At 54.4% G+C, this 14,924-nt stretch overlaps 1 protein-coding gene across 8 annotated transcripts in view; it reads right to left on the minus strand.

Moving 5' to 3' along the window:
• OTOF (otoferlin) overlaps positions 1–14,924 on the minus strand; it is a 216,395-nt gene that overhangs the window by 17,361 nt on the left and 184,110 nt on the right. For 3 of the 8 annotated variants that reach the window (XM_074947325.1, XM_074947324.1, XM_074947332.1), the window contains 9 exons: positions 14,210–14,329; positions 13,595–13,756; positions 12,796–12,958; positions 11,728–11,858; positions 10,588–10,617; positions 7,338–7,469; positions 5,763–5,829; positions 2,663–2,817; positions 977–1,111 (listed from right to left, as the gene is read on the minus strand). In XM_074947325.1, the coding sequence (XP_074803426.1) occupies positions 977–1,111; positions 2,663–2,817; positions 5,763–5,829; positions 7,338–7,469; positions 10,588–10,617; positions 11,728–11,858; positions 12,796–12,958; positions 13,595–13,756; positions 14,210–14,329 (1,095 nt within the window). The remainder of the gene's footprint in view (positions 1–976; positions 1,112–2,662; positions 2,818–5,762; positions 5,830–7,337; positions 7,470–10,587; positions 10,618–11,727; positions 11,859–12,795; positions 12,959–13,594; positions 13,757–14,209; positions 14,330–14,924) is intronic. The other 5 variants (XM_074947330.1, XM_074947329.1, XM_074947327.1 and 2 more) reach the window with 3 other exon arrangements.

The following is a 14,924-nucleotide window of genomic DNA, read 5'->3' on the forward strand; positions in this document are numbered from 1 at the left end:
GGAAGTTCATGGCAGCAATTATGAAAATTGCCACTGGAACTGGTTGGAAAACGTTTGTGGAAATCGTTTTCCATCAGAAATGTCTCGTTTTAATATTTGCAGAACAAAAAGTTTTGATGTTTTTGTATCAAAATTGAGTTTGATTTGAAAAAAAAAATGTAAAAGGGCCAATATCAAAATGAAACATTTTGAACACATCAGATCAAAACATTTCCATTGGCCAGACACACACTTTTTGTCAGAACTTCGGTTTGCAATAAATATTTGTTGTTTCCTCCCAACTGGGGATGAGTTCCTCTCCCCCTCCCCAACAAATCTTACCACTTTTGGCAGGACAGAAAACCCATTTCCCAACCAACCCTGCTTGTAACGGGCTGTGATTCAATACCCGTGTGAAATACCTTTGTGGGTGGCCAATCTCCTAAACCTTTCCTCGCTCGAGTGAGTCTTGCACAAGCTAATAGCCCCATTGGCGTCAACAGGGCTACCTGTCTGAGTCGAGAACAGACCAATGGAGGAGTCACAAGACGGGCCCATAATCTGCGAAGCCTGGGGAAGGGAAGGATTTGCTGAGGGATACACTCTGGGACTGGGCACTGGCTTTATGTGGCCGCCAGCCCATGTGGATACTGCAGGAATTAAAGAGACACATCACTGACTGACTGAGGCAGGTTGTGACCAAGGGAGGGTTAGCCCAAGGTGGGCAGGGCAGGCTGCGTGTTTCCACCCCTGCACTCTCCAGAAGCAGCTCTGAGCCCAGAATAGTCCTGCTGATACATCCGCTGGAGGTCTCCCATCTGTGTACTGATCTGTCTCAGCCCAGAGGAGCTTACTTGGTCTAACGGGCTAACATGCCAAGGGAACAGGGTTGAAGGCACCATAGCCGGGTTCGGTTGGGGTCCCTGTGAATTGATTTCTATTGTATCTGATCCATTTCCCTGCCTGCAGGAGGGTTTCCCGGCTGGGCCAGACTCACCTTGAACCTGCCCACTATCCGCTCTTCCTCCGTCGTGGTTTCGTCATTGTCCCCGATCTTCCCCCGGAAGAGGCTGAATGTGTGCAGCCAGTCTTCGAAGCTGTCAAACTCCATTTCCAGTTCTTTGTTGTAGACCTAGGAAGGAGGCACGGAAAGTCGTGGGGCGCACATTCCCCATGCCAACAGCAGCAACCCAGACTGGGAGCCCAGAACGCCCTAGGGCAGTGGGCTGCCACGTCCCATTAAATGCCGTTGGGGATTGGGCACCTAATGCTAGTAATTCCCAACCAACAGCAACAACGTGTGGGATGACTCACTGAGCCACTCCCGAGCTTCCCAGGGAACTGCAAGGCCAGACGTGGCCGCAGAAAGCAGAGAAGGAAAAGCCAGATTACGGCCCAGCTCCTCCCGTAGCCAATGCAGGTCTGCTTCCTGCAGGACCTTTCCCGGGGCTTTATCCAGTCCCCTTGTAACTGGAGCAAGTGAGGTAGTTTGTCTCCATTCCCTTGGGAGACTGTGCCGCAGTGTAGCGCATCTCACTGCTAGGCATGGCAGAGCCCCGAGAAACATCCTGTGTTGAAACTAACCTTGGTTTCCCCATGACCGCACAAATAACGAGAGAAACGCTAATGGCAATGACCACAGGGCTCTGTTCTATCTGGGTTCTTTTCTCCTCCTCCCCACATTATCTGAGCCCCTTCCAGTACTAAGAACATAAGAATGGCCAGACTGGGTCAGACCATGGTCCATCTAGCCAGGTGTCCTGTCTCCAACAGTGGCCCGTACCAGAGCTCCATGGGGAGCGTACAGAACACCATTTATGGAGTGATCCACCCCTGTCTTGTACTTCCAGCTTCAGTCAGAGGTTTAGTGTTGCCCCAAGCTTGGGGTTGCGTCCCTGACCATCTTGGCTAATAGCCATCGATGGACCTGCCCTCCATGAGCTTATCTAGTTCTTTCTTGCGACCAGTTATACTTTTGGCCTTCACAACATCCCATGACAATGAGTTCCACAGGTCAGTTGTGTGTTGTGGGGAAAAAGTAACTTTGTCTGCTTTGCTTAAACCTGCTGCCCATTAATTTCGTCAGGTGATCCTTGGTTTTTGTATTGTGGGAAAGCATAAACCACACTTCTCTCGTCACCTTTGCCACATCCCTCACAATTTTATACCCTCAATCACATGCCCCCTTAGTCGTCACTTTTCTAAGCGGAACAGACCTCAATCTTTTTAGTCTCTCCTCGTCGGAAAGCCGTTCCGTACCCTTGATCATCTTTGTGGCCCTTCTCCGAACCTTTCCAGTTCTGCTATATCCTTTCTAGAACGGCACTCAGTATTCAAGGTCTGGGAGCACTGTGGGTTTATAGAGTGTCTGCCTTTTTTTTTTCTATCCCTTTCCTAACAGTTCCTAACCTTCTGTTAACCTTTCTGACCGCTGCTGAGTATTGAGCAGAAGTTTTCATGGAACTATCGATGGTGACTCCAAGATCCCTTTCTCAGGTGGTAACAGCTAATTTAGAACCCATCATTGTGTCTGTAGAGTTGGGATTATTTTTCCCAGTGTGCATTACTTTGCACCTTACCAGGTGTAACGCTTCCAGGACAAATGGCTGAGCCCATGGGCCACCAGCCCCTCCCCAGGCTGGGATCTGGCACCCACTCTAGCCCCTGAGCGGCTGGCACTCACCTTCAGCTCGTCAATCTTCTGTTTGTTCTTCTTCTCAGGAGCCTCAGGTGGCTGTTGCTGCTTCTTCTTCTTGTCCTCTTTGGGCGCCTTGACCTTCTCCTTGGTCTTTGCCTGGCCCTTGGAGCCTTTCATAGGAGAGTCATCAAGTTTGATTTCTGAGTCCAAGGGGAGAGATGGGGGGGGTAGGAGGTGGAGATGGGAGTGGGGGGTGGGATGAACACAGGACACTCAACCATGGCGGGCATGAAAGCTGACAGCCAATGGCTAAACCTACAGCTTATGGTTCACATGGGCAACCCCCACCCCAGCAAGTCAGTCAGCACAACCTCGCCCAGGGACATAACGTCCCATTTGCTGACGGACCAGTGGTTAAACGTCCTTTTGGTCTCAGGAGCTCTCACTAAGGGCTGGATTCCCTTCTCACATGGGTGAGATCCAGGGGCAACTCCCTGGAAGTCACCATTGCTACACTGGAACAAATGAGAGGAGAATGGAGTTTTAAGTCTCAGTTGAAAGAAAAATATCGAGGGCACCTTATTTACCGCAATAGGTCTTGCCATCCCACTGCCCTTGAGCAGAGTAAGTCTCCATGCCCAGCACCCATGATGCCTTGCAGCATGGGGAACAAACCCCAGCATGGGATGTCAGCAGGTCTGAAGCCTAGATCTTCAGCCCACAGCACAGAGCTTGACCACTGGAGCTAAAGGAGCAATCCCATTAGGTGGCAGCAGTAGTAGGCTGTTACTCGCTATGCAGAGCAGCCACGACACACACTGAACAAGTGTGTTACCCAAGCAGCCAACAGAGGTTTGTTCAAAAGGGACCTGTGGACACTCTTTCCCAAGATCTAAGGTTCCCCCAGCCCCAGCCCCAGCCCAAAGTCTTTGGCGGTTTCCTTTTCCTTTGCTGTCTCCGTCTTGCCAACTTTCATGGCTTCTTTGCCGTGCAGATGAGACCAGACAGACTGGGACAGACAAATGCGCAGTATGAAAGAGGGAGGGTAGAGCATGCGGGGCGGAAGCTGACCGTGGCCAGGCTCCGCTTGGGAATGGCTGGCAAAGACAGGGGAGGGAGGCCAGAGACACCATGCCAAGAGCAGCCAGAGTGACCTCGCGACTGGGGTGAAGAGACTGGGAGCCAGGGCTGAGCCCCAGGGGTTCTGCAGGGAGCAACCTGGTGCTTCTCATGGTGCAGAGCCCAGGGAGTGAGCTGAGACCAGGCCCCTCGTCCTGACTGGCTGCTGATTCCACGCACCCTGGTACGCCAATGACCAGCACCTAGGTACACCCAGGCCCTCGCTCACCCAGATGTCGGCCACGGGCAGAGACCACGTGGTAGCTGAATCGCACCGGATGCAACAGGCCACATCCCCAGCAGGTGCAAACAGTGTATCACCACTGACGGCAACGGGCCAGATCCACAGCCGGTGCAAATCAGCCCACAGGGGCCAGCGGAGCTATACTGACTCCCAGCAGCTGAGGGTCTGGCCCCACACGGTGAGAGGTGTAGGGCTGACGGCCCCATGACTGCAGGCTTCCTCCCCAGGGAACAGGTAGAGAGGGAGCAGCACAGCAAGCTTCCTCCTCACCAGCCACCCTGCCCGCAGCGTGATGAGCCAGCCAGCGGGGAGCTAAGCGGTACCATCTATGGGCCCGCCCTGGAGCCCTACGAAGCCAGCGGGGATTAGTTCCGTGAGTAAGGGAGAGTGGATCAGACCCTCTAAGGGGACTGCTAAGAGACACCCAGTCACCCCAAACATCAGTCCTCCAAGGGGAACAGACCGGGGCCCAGAACTCAGAGGTGAGAGTCCCTATACCCCATTCCCGGAGCCCCCTCCTCAGCCTGATGGATTCCCGACGTACCGACCGTTTGCTGCACAGCCCGGACCGTCCTTGGCCAGTTGGACACGGCCATGGACATTCGTAGCCAGCGTGGGCTGCATTAGTTCCTCCTGCTAGTCTGAATTAATCCTTCGGCAACACATGGACGGGGCCTGCCTTTCGCAGCAGGTTACTTAACCTCAGAACCTTCATATTATTAAATAACCTAGCAAATAGGTGTGACCAGTCAGCTGGAGCAGCAATTGCAGGGATCACAATCACCCTGGGCTCCTCACCCGAGTTGTGAGTGAGATCCCATAGGGCTCGACTCCTGGAGGGGCCAGATCCACCCAGCTGGTTCTTAATGCTATGGGGAGGGGGATGGCTGGGGTGCAACTGATGTGATCAGCAATGCCTAGTGGGAAAAGCACAGGACTGGGCATAAGGGCTCCTGGTTCTGTTCCTGGCATCATCCACAGACTCACCGTGTGATCTTGGGAAAGTCACTTAATCGCCCCGTGCCTCAGTTTACCCATTTGTGAAACAGGGATCGTGACATCTCCCCAGGGCAGTGTTAGGGCGGACACCTTCGGGGGTGTGACGTACTTGGAGATCCACAGGTGGCATGCACTAGAGACCCGCACGCCCATGTCTCAGGGCAGCCTGGCAGGGCAGGCACTGCTGTAGGCTAGTCCCTGAGCTACGCTATCCTGTGAGTTGCCCACAGCCTCCCTGAAGGCAATGACATCACACCAGCGTGTGTGGCCATCCTGCTTCCGGTATGGCTGTCCTGGGGGTGGGGGCTGGACAGGCTGGGAAAGCCTGGCACGCTGGCTTATTGTTAAGAATAATACTTTCCACTTCTATAGAGCCAAAGATCTCCGAGCGCTTCCCGCACACCAGCCAGAGGACCCCTGGGAGGAAGGGATGGGCAGAGAGACTAAGTGGCTCTCCCAAGGCCACACAGCAAGGCAATGACTCAGACTAGACGCTAACCACTAGACCGCATTGTCTCCCTGCCATGTCACATCTAAGCCAGGCAGGCTGGGTCTGACAGACATCTGTGCCGTGATCCGTCATCGCAAGACGACATGTGTCAGGTTTGGTCTCACTGAAATACGTGGTGAGACCCCAGACTGCAAGCTTGGAGCCAGAGGTACAGAATTTAGCAGAGGCTCTGATTTTGGTCTGAACTTTCCGAACGCGGAGAGAGATCTTAGCACTGAGCCCGGTTTTATCGATCTCTGCATCGCTCTGGTAGCTGGCTTTCAAAAATTTACCCTCTGCAATCTCCAGTTCCTCCTTCTCCTCAGCTTCTGCTGCAGCCGCTTCCTGCTGCCGGAGTTGCTGGAGAGAGACGAAACGGGCAGTGAGATGCGGAGAAGGGCAGGTACAGGAACGACACATTCTATTTCCACAAATACCTTTCAGCCCAGAGCCTGCTAGAAAACACAGAAACATAGCAGCCCTGAAATGCAGCCAGCTCTGGGGTAAAGCACAGCGACTGAATAACAGCACACAGTCACCGTTTAGGACAGGAAGTGAAGATCAGCTAACATTGTATGAGGAGGTTTATGCAGGCAAAATATAAGCTGGAATTTGTCCAAGACTTTGGGGATGATGCTAGATCTGAGTGAATAAAACTGATTTTTCAATTCGCTGGCCATTCCGAAAAATTTAAAAAAATTTTTTTAATGAACCAAAAATTTTTTTAAATTATTATTTTGGATCAAACAAAACAGTTTGTTTCATTTTCAAGCTTTCAGCTTTTTAATTTTTTTAAGTAAAACATGTAAATTTCACAATGAAAAGTCATTTTGAATTGAAAAATCTCAGAACGTGTCAGAACAAAATATTTTCATTTAAAATTTTTTTGGGGGGGGGTGTTTTTGTTTTTTCCTGACTAAAGCAATTTGGCAAATTTGACATGAACTTGCAAAATATTCAGATTTTCAAAAATCTGGGGTTTTTTTTGACAAAAAGCTTCAGATGAAAAATGTCAGCCAGCTCTAGCTCTTTGTGGCAAGGACTCTCTGGGTTTGTACAGCGCCAAGCACAATGGAGGCAAAGTCTATAACTGAGACTCCTTGGTAGTACAATAATAGAAATACTAAATAATAATAGTTAACATCCATTACTGCAGTAAACAAAACAGACCAAAAAGTCCCATGGATCTTTCTTAACAACAAGCGGTCAGAAGCTCAGTTTTACTTCTGTTCCCAAATGAGACACCAGCTGCAAACTCCTCTCTCATGCCCACAAGGCAGGAAGAGAACGGAGAGGGGGCTGTGAGAAGTGAGTTGGCTCTTGTGTGAAGGAGTAAAGGAGGCTTTAAGCCACCTTAGCATCCCATAGGCCTTTGGGCCCAGCCAGACAGTTGGCCAGAGCCCTGTGCAAGTTAGAGCTGACTTGAGGCTGCTCTAAGTTATGTTCTGGATGCTGGGGTGGCTCATGATGCTGGAGGCATTTACTGGCTGGGAGAGCCTTTACTTTGAAGGCCCCTGTATGCCGCAACGGGGAGTGGGCTCAGAGCGGATAAGAATCAGCGACCTAGAGACAAAAGGCTCAGTATCTCATTGTCAGCTTCGATGCTTCTGCAGGGATAATGCGCATGTCCATATCCTCTGCTGGGAGCTGCTCCAGAAATGCCCAACCTTTGTGCTTAGGGGCCAGATTTGCCGGGACCTTGGCACCGCTCTGGTGTCACATAGCAGCCAAGCTACTGGAGCCTGTTGGGGAATCTGGCCCTAGAATGTTAACCTGAGGAGATGAAATAGCCACTCAGCCGTGCCTGGCAGTGTGAATTCTCCCATGGGCTGGACCCCATGCCCCCTCCCTCCCTGCCCCGCTCCTACCTCCTTCATAGTCTCAATGGAAGCAAAGTACTTGGACCACCAATCCAGCATGCTTTCGTCTGGCTCCTCTTCCTCTATCTCCTCTCCCCCTCCTTTCTTCTTCTTTTTCTTCTTCTCCTTCTCCTCTTCCGACTGCCGGGGTGGGAGGAGCACAACAGAGGGAGAGAAAGAGTGAGAGAGAAGAGGGGAGAAGCTGAAAAAGCCCTGCAGCCAAGATGGGGAAATAGATCCCTCCCAACCCATCCTGTGTACTGTTAGCTCAGGTAGGGGACACTGAGGCACAAAGCAGTGAAGTGAATCATCCAGTCACACAGAGAGTCAGCGGCAGATTTGGTGCTGTACTTGGAGACCACAGGGCCGGCCCAGTCTTGGGACATTTTAGCTACCGCTCAGAGCCCAGCTGGGAAGAGCGGAGCCCAAAGCTGCAGAGGTCAAACCCTGAGCTCGAACCCACTGGCAAAGTCTGAGGTGTTGGGAGCGGAGGTTTGGGTTGGGGCTCCTCGCTGCTCTGAACAGCATCCATTGCCAGCCCCCTGTTCCCAGGCAGCCCGCCAAGGGCCAAACCCCACCCGCAGCACTCCTGGGGCCAGAGTCTCAGCCGGCGTCACTCCAGATTGCTCCATTGATGTCACGGAGCCTACTGAGGGTCTGCTCGGGCATGTAGGAATGAAATCAGGAGGGCCAAATCGCACCTGGAGCTGCAGCTAGCAAGAGATGTCAAGAGTAACAAGAAGGGTTTCTTCATGTATGTTGGCAACAAGAAGAAAGCCAAGGAAAGTGTGGGCCCCTTACTGAATGAGGGAGGCAACCTAGTGACAGAGGATGTGGAAAAAGCTAATGTGCTCAATGCTTTTTTTGCCTCTGTCTTCACTAACAAGGTCAGCTCCCAGACTGCTGCGCTGGGCATCGCAACGTGGGGAGTAGATGGCCAGCCCTCTGTGGAGAAAGAGGTGGTTAGGGACTATTTAGAAAAGCTGGACGTGCACAAGTCCATGGGGCCGGACGAGTTGCATCCGAGAGTGCTAAAGGAATTGGCGGCTGTGATTGCAGAGCCATTGGCCATTATCTTTGAAAACTCGTGGCGAACGGGGGAAGTCCCGGATGACTGGAAAAAGGCTAATGTAGTGCCAATCTTTAAAAAAGGGAAGAAGGAGGATCCTGGGAACTACAGGCCAGTCAGCCTCACCTCAGTCCCCGGAAAAATCATGGAGCAGGTCCTCAAGGAATCAATCCTGAAGCACTTACACGAGAGAAAAGTGATCAGGAACAGTCAGCATGGATTCACCAAGGGTAGGTCATGCCTGACTAATCTAATCGCCTTCTATGATGAGATTACTGATTCTGTGGATGAAGGGAAAGCAGTGGATGTATTGTTTCTTGACTTTAGCAAAGCTTTTGACACGGTCTCCCACAGTATTCTTGTCAGCAAGTTAAAGAAGTATGGCTGGATGAATGCACTATAAGGTGGGTAGAAAGTTGGCTAGATTGTCGGGCTTAACGGGTAGTGATCAATGGCTCCATGTCTAGTTGGCAGCCGGTGTCAAGTGGAGTGCCCCAGGGGTCGGTCCTGGGGCCGGTATTGTTCAATATCTTCATAAATGATCTGGAGGATGGTGTGGATTGCACTCTCAGCAAATTTGCGGATGATACTAAACTGGGAGGAGTGGTAGATACACTGGAGGGCAGGGATAGGATACAGAGGGACCTAGACAAATTGGAGGATTGGGCCAAAAGAAACCTGATGAGGTTCCATAAGGATAAGTGCAGGGTCCTGCACTTAGGACGGAAGAACCCAATGCACCGCTACAGACTAGGGACCGAATGGCTAGGCAGCAGTTCTGTGGAAAAGGACCTAGGGGTTACAGTGGACGAGAAGCTGGATATGAGTCAGCAGTGTGCCCTTGTTGCCAAGAAGGCCAATGGCATTTTGGGATGTATAAGTAGGGGCATAGCGAGCAGATCGAGGGACGTGATCGTTCCCCTCTATTCGACATTGGTGAGGCCTCATCTGGAGTACTGTGTCCAGTTTTGGGCCCCACGCTACAAGAAGGACGTGGATAAATTGGAGAGAGTCCAGCGAAGGGCAACAAAAATGATTAGGGGTCTGGAACACATGACTTATGAGGAGAGGCTGAGGGAACTGGGATTGTTTAGTCTGCGGAAGAGAAGAATGAGGGGGGATTTGATAGCTGCTTTCAACTACCTGAGAGGTGGTTCCAGAGAGGATGGTTCTAGACTATTCTCAGTGGTAGACGAGGACAGGACAAGGAGTAATGGTCTCAAATTGCAGTGGGGGAGGTCTAGGTTGGATATTAGGAAAAACTTTTTCACTAGGAGGGTGGTGAAACACTGGAATGCGTTACCTAGGGAGGTGGTAGAATCTCCTTCCTTGGAAGTTTTTAAGGTCAGGCTTGACAAAGCCCTGGCTGGGATGATTTGATTGGGGATTGGTCCTGCTTTGAGCAGGGGGTTGGACTAGATGACCTCCTGAGGTCCCTTCCAACCCTGATATTCTATGATTCTATGATTCTATGCTCTTCGCTGGGAGCTGGCGGGGGGGTGCGGGTTTGGTGGCCGTAAGAACCCCACTTGGGGCTCCCATCCATTGGGGTCATGCTGGCTCTGGGCTCACCGCACCATCTACCCCAGGGGTTCTCAACCATTTTCTTTCTGAGGCCCCCCCAACAGGCTAGAAAAACCCCATGGTCCCCCTGGGCCACAACAACTGGTTTTCTGCCTATAAAAGCCAGGGCCGGTGTTAGGGGGTCACAAGCAGGGCAGTTGCCTGGGGCCCCACGCCACAGGGGCCACCACAAAGCTACCCCAGGTGACGGGGCTCAGGGCCTCAGGCTTCAGCCCCATGCGGTGGGGCTTCGGCTTTCTGCCCTGCGCCTCAAGCAAGTCTAATGCTGGTCCTGCTTGGCGGACCCCCTGAAATCGGCTCGGGGGCCCCGGACCTCTGGTTGAGAACCACTGGTCTAGCCCCACGGCTCCAGCTGTCACTGACGCTGCTCATCACAGATGTGCACAGGAGTGGGGTCCAGTGCCCAGTGAATAGACAGGAAGGCCTCCCTTGACGTCAATGGGCTGTGGGTCAGGCCCATGCTGCGTGTGTGCCAGCTGACTCGGCTTCCCCACCAGCCCCATAACAACACCACCGGTGAGGGCTCTGCAGCAGGCCAAGCAAAGCCGAGCGTGGCTTGCTCAAAGCCAAGCAGAGGGCAGGGGCAAGGCAAAGCCCAGCACTTACCATGTCAACCTTCACCACCGCATCGGAGTTCTGCCGCCCGGAACGAGAGGGAACAGGGGAGAATAGACCGTCAGCAGCGAGCCAGGACGCACCTCTGTGCTTTGCCCACACACGCACGACACCCACCCACAATGAGGTGGGAACAGAGACGCACGACACCCCCCCCCAAAGAAACGAACAAGGCGTCTGATGTCCTGAAATGAACAACTGCAATTAATAAAAGTGAACAGGCATGGACACCTCGAGGGAAAGTTTGGAAGATGATCCGTTGGGAGACGCTTCTTCTCCTGCTCTGCCAGTTAAATATCACGGTGCTAGATAGCAGGGTGATGGGCTCAGGAGAAATGCCTGGATCCACAGAGCACATACAGGCATTTTCCCCTTCTTCAGCTGCGCATGCCGGTTTGTTATTGTAGGGTTGCTGGTGAGGGGTACCCTGGTTTGTATATGTGCCGGACTGTGCATGCCGGTTTGTTATTGTAGGGTTGCTGGTGAGGAGTACCCTGGTTTGTATATGTGCCGGACTGTGCACGCCGGGTTATTATTGTAGGGTTGCTGGTGAGGTGTACCCTGGTTTGTATATGGGCTGGACTGTGTATGCTGGTTTGTTATTGTAGGGTTGCTGGTGAGGGGTACCCTGGTTTGTATATGGGCTGGACTGTGCACGCCGGGTTATTATTGTAGGGTTGCTGGTGAGGGGTACCCTGGTTTGTATATGTGCCGGACTGTGCACGCCGGGTTATTATTGTAGGGTTGCTGGTAAGGAGTACCCTGGTTTGTATACGTGCTGGACTGTGCATGCTGGTTTGTTATTGTAGGGTTGCTCATGCACACTGGTGTGGGGTAGCCTGGTTTGCACGCGTGTTGCGCTGTGCGTGCCGGCCTGTTACTCTTTGAAGCAGAATTCCAATATCTATGTGCTCTCAGTCCCGAACGGGGGCTCTCTCTGCAGGTAGCACTGTGTGCATCCACCCAGGCCAGCATGGGGGCCAGCCTACGCCTTTCACTCAGGGCATCAGTTTGGTGACACGTCCCACCACATGGGTGGCCTCTGCTTTGGGTGGAGCACCCGCCGGGGGTCTGTAGCATTGTGAAAAAACACACCGCTCATGGAATGAGCTTGGCTGCTCGGATACTCACAGCCTCCAACTTCACCATGGTCTCCATCTTCTTGATAGGCACCTCCGGTTCCATGCTGATGACAATTTCACCTGGGAGGCGATAGTATGGGCCTCTGTTTGCTAGGGCCAAATAGCCGTTGAGCAGTTTAGCTGGACAGAGGACAGAGAGAGAGAGAGAGAGGCAGAGAAGAGCCAGTGTAGAGGAGACCCGAAGAGATCAGAGAGCAAGAATGCGAGGGAGGCGGGTGATGGGGAAGAGAGACAAGAAATGGGAACTGTCTCAGAAACAAGAATCAGAGAAAAGGAAACACCTGCCCTCAAAGGAAAACCCAACTCAGCCGGAGTCGCTGTCAGGGGACGGGCCACATGGATGGCATTCACACCAGCAATACCAGCTAGCACACACATGGATGAGTGAGAATTTCATGCTGGAGCACGGAGCTGGGGGGACGGCCTGGGGGACGGGCGGCTTCTACCTATCCACAGCACAGGTGCCGTGTAGACGGAGGCGTCGTCCGCTGCTGATGCTGCCCCTATCCCAACCCAGGGGGGCTAGGAAGCGAGAGAGGAGTTCAGTCCCCTTGGCCTCTCGGCTGAGGCCACTGTGGGCTCGCTGAGGAGGAGCCTGCGTGGCTGCGCAAGAGGTCACCTTTGCCCCTCTAATCCCTGGGGTTATTTCTTCCTCCCGTGGTGCCATCTGCACGCACGGAGCTTTCCTACGCGGCCCCTGCCCCGGGGCCGAGTGGAGATGCTGCGGCGGTAGAGAACTGGGCCTGCACCGGCCCGGAGCTGGGCTGTGTGATCGGGGCCTGGGTGGGTTCCACAGGGAGACTGACGCCTTTGGTAGATATCGACCCGCTGAACAAGCCCGTGAATCTCCCACCCATCCGACCCCCTGTCCCTTGCTCTGACCCGATGCTCCCTCCCGGGAGCCCTGCCTGGCTCTCGGCCTGCCCTCTGCTCAGGTAGACGCTTTAATGAGCAGGAAACACCACATCCTGTCTATCACTCTCTGCCCATCCCTGCCCGGCTCGGTAGCCCGCCGGGGGCCACACGCAGCCCAGGGCATCTGCCCCCCGACTGGTACCTGCAGTGTTCCAGTGCTGGGATTTCTTGTCCGGGGGCCGGTGGATGAACCTCCGCAGGGAGCTGACGGCGTGGGAGCCCACCAGCGTGTACCGGCCAAAGGCCCGGCAGTCCACCACCCGGATGTTCAGGGGTGGGTGGAGCAGCTCGTTCTCTGGGAGATCCTGGAAGGGAACGGTCCCCGTTGCAGGGGGTCAGGGGTTATTTTGGGGGAGGGGATAAGCCCCCTTCCTGGCTCAGACCAGGATCCCATCAGAGGGTGAATGCTAATTCAGTTTCCTTCCCCAGCCAAGCAGGACTCACTGGCATCAGGGGAAGGGCAGCCCTCAAAGGACCCCTGGGTTTGGGCCCCTCTCTCGGCAGGGGAGAAGGGGATTGCTTTCCAGTGGGGGAGAGCGCAGGACCCCAAATCATGCGAGTAGGGGATGGGGCCCTACTAACCGGCCTATGTTAATAGAGGCAAAGTGCCAGTTGGTGCCTTCGTGACATGGCGCTGCGTCAGCACTGCCAAACAGAGCCCCGCAGCCCTTATCGGCCCAGTGGGGAAACTGAGGCAGAGAGGATCAGTGACTTGCCCATGGCCACCCAGGGAGTCGCTGCCCAAGTCAGGATAAGAACTCAGGAAGGAGCTGGATCCCAGGCTAGCGCAAAGGCCACTAGCCCCCCCACCCAGACCAGCTGCTCCTGCTGGACCCCCCTGGGCTCCGAACCCTAGCCCTGCCCAGGAGGGGTAGGAATGGCCTCTCCCCGGCCAGGCAGGGGTCAGCTATCCCCCCTCCCCCGAAGCAGGCTGGACTCACCACTTCAAACCACTTGACCAGGGTGCTGAAGTTGGGGTTTTTCTTGTAGTTCTGGATCAGGGCCGACTGGACGCCCTTGCCGGCGCACTCGATGTCCACCCGGGGCCGGTCCACCTGGGCCAGGTTCACCCGCTTCAGGTCCCGCAGGCCCCAGAACAGGATCTGGGCCGAAGGGAAGGCGCCGAGGTGAGGAGCGGAGAGCCGCCCACGACCTGCGTCTGACATCTGGAGGTGGCACTGGGAGCTGGCGCAAGGGGCTGGAGTGCCCATGGTAAATGGCCGTGGTGTGATATCGGCTGGGGAGACACAGCCCCCGGGCTGCCTGGCCCTGGCTGAGAGCCTCCCCCTCTGACATCCAGCGGTGGAGCAAGCTTCCCTGCTCTCCAGCCATGCCAGGGTACCCAGCGCTGAGTCTGGACCACGCCCCAAACATTATAATGGGCTCTCCTAAGCATCCCCAGCCCCAGCCGAAACAGCCCCACATTGCCTCTGCCATGCAATTCGGACGTGGCCATTTGTGCTGCTTATTGACACCATTGTGAACCCAAACACCAAAAGCCAGCGACCCAGGAAGCAGCCGGACCTGTGGATGAGCAGCATCCCTGGGGTTATTACCTCCACTCTGTATTTACTCAGCACAGGTCGGATCCCCAAGGGCACCGGCAGGATGGGACCCTGCTCCGTGTCTGTCGGCCCATCGATCGGAGGCAGGTCCGACTTGCCAGCTGGGCCGATCTGGAAGAGACACAACACCGATTAGGAGCCGCTCCATCGAAACGCCGCACAAGCGTCCAGCCAGGGCCTCCTTCGCCAGTTCCCCCGTGCCCGGTCGGGACAGGAGGGTTTTACGTTCCTGCATTCGCTCCTCAGCGTGTATTGCTCCATGCCCAGATGACTGAAGCCATCCCAAGTGAGGAGCACTGAGATGAGGTTCAGCTCCAAGACACCCCGTCCCGACAGACATGCAGCTAAAACCCCGCCAGGCAGCTCCCCGGCATGGTGCTACGAGACATGCTCCTCTGCGTGTGGCATGCACTCACCGGGCTGCACCCCCAAACAGAGGCGATTGGCCCCCGGCTGGCTCTCAAACCTGGGACCCTCATGGCTGAAAGAGGCAACTCTACTGTTTGAGCTCCAGGAGACTTGCCCCTTGGCACCTGCCACGATAGCAACGGTGTACTAGAGTTGGCAAGAGGCAGGCCAGCGGGCAGTGTTAGCACCGGGCGTCTTTACCAGCGCAGGTGATTAACCACTGGAAGAAACACCCAAGGGAAGGGGTGGATTCGCCTTCCCTGGGCGTCTCCAGTCCAGGCTGGCTTCCTGTCCGGGA

Source organism: Natator depressus, chromosome 3 (genome assembly GCF_965152275.1).
Source record: "Natator depressus isolate rNatDep1 chromosome 3, rNatDep2.hap1, whole genome shotgun sequence".
Taxonomy (NCBI): Eukaryota; Metazoa; Chordata; order Testudines; family Cheloniidae; genus Natator; species Natator depressus.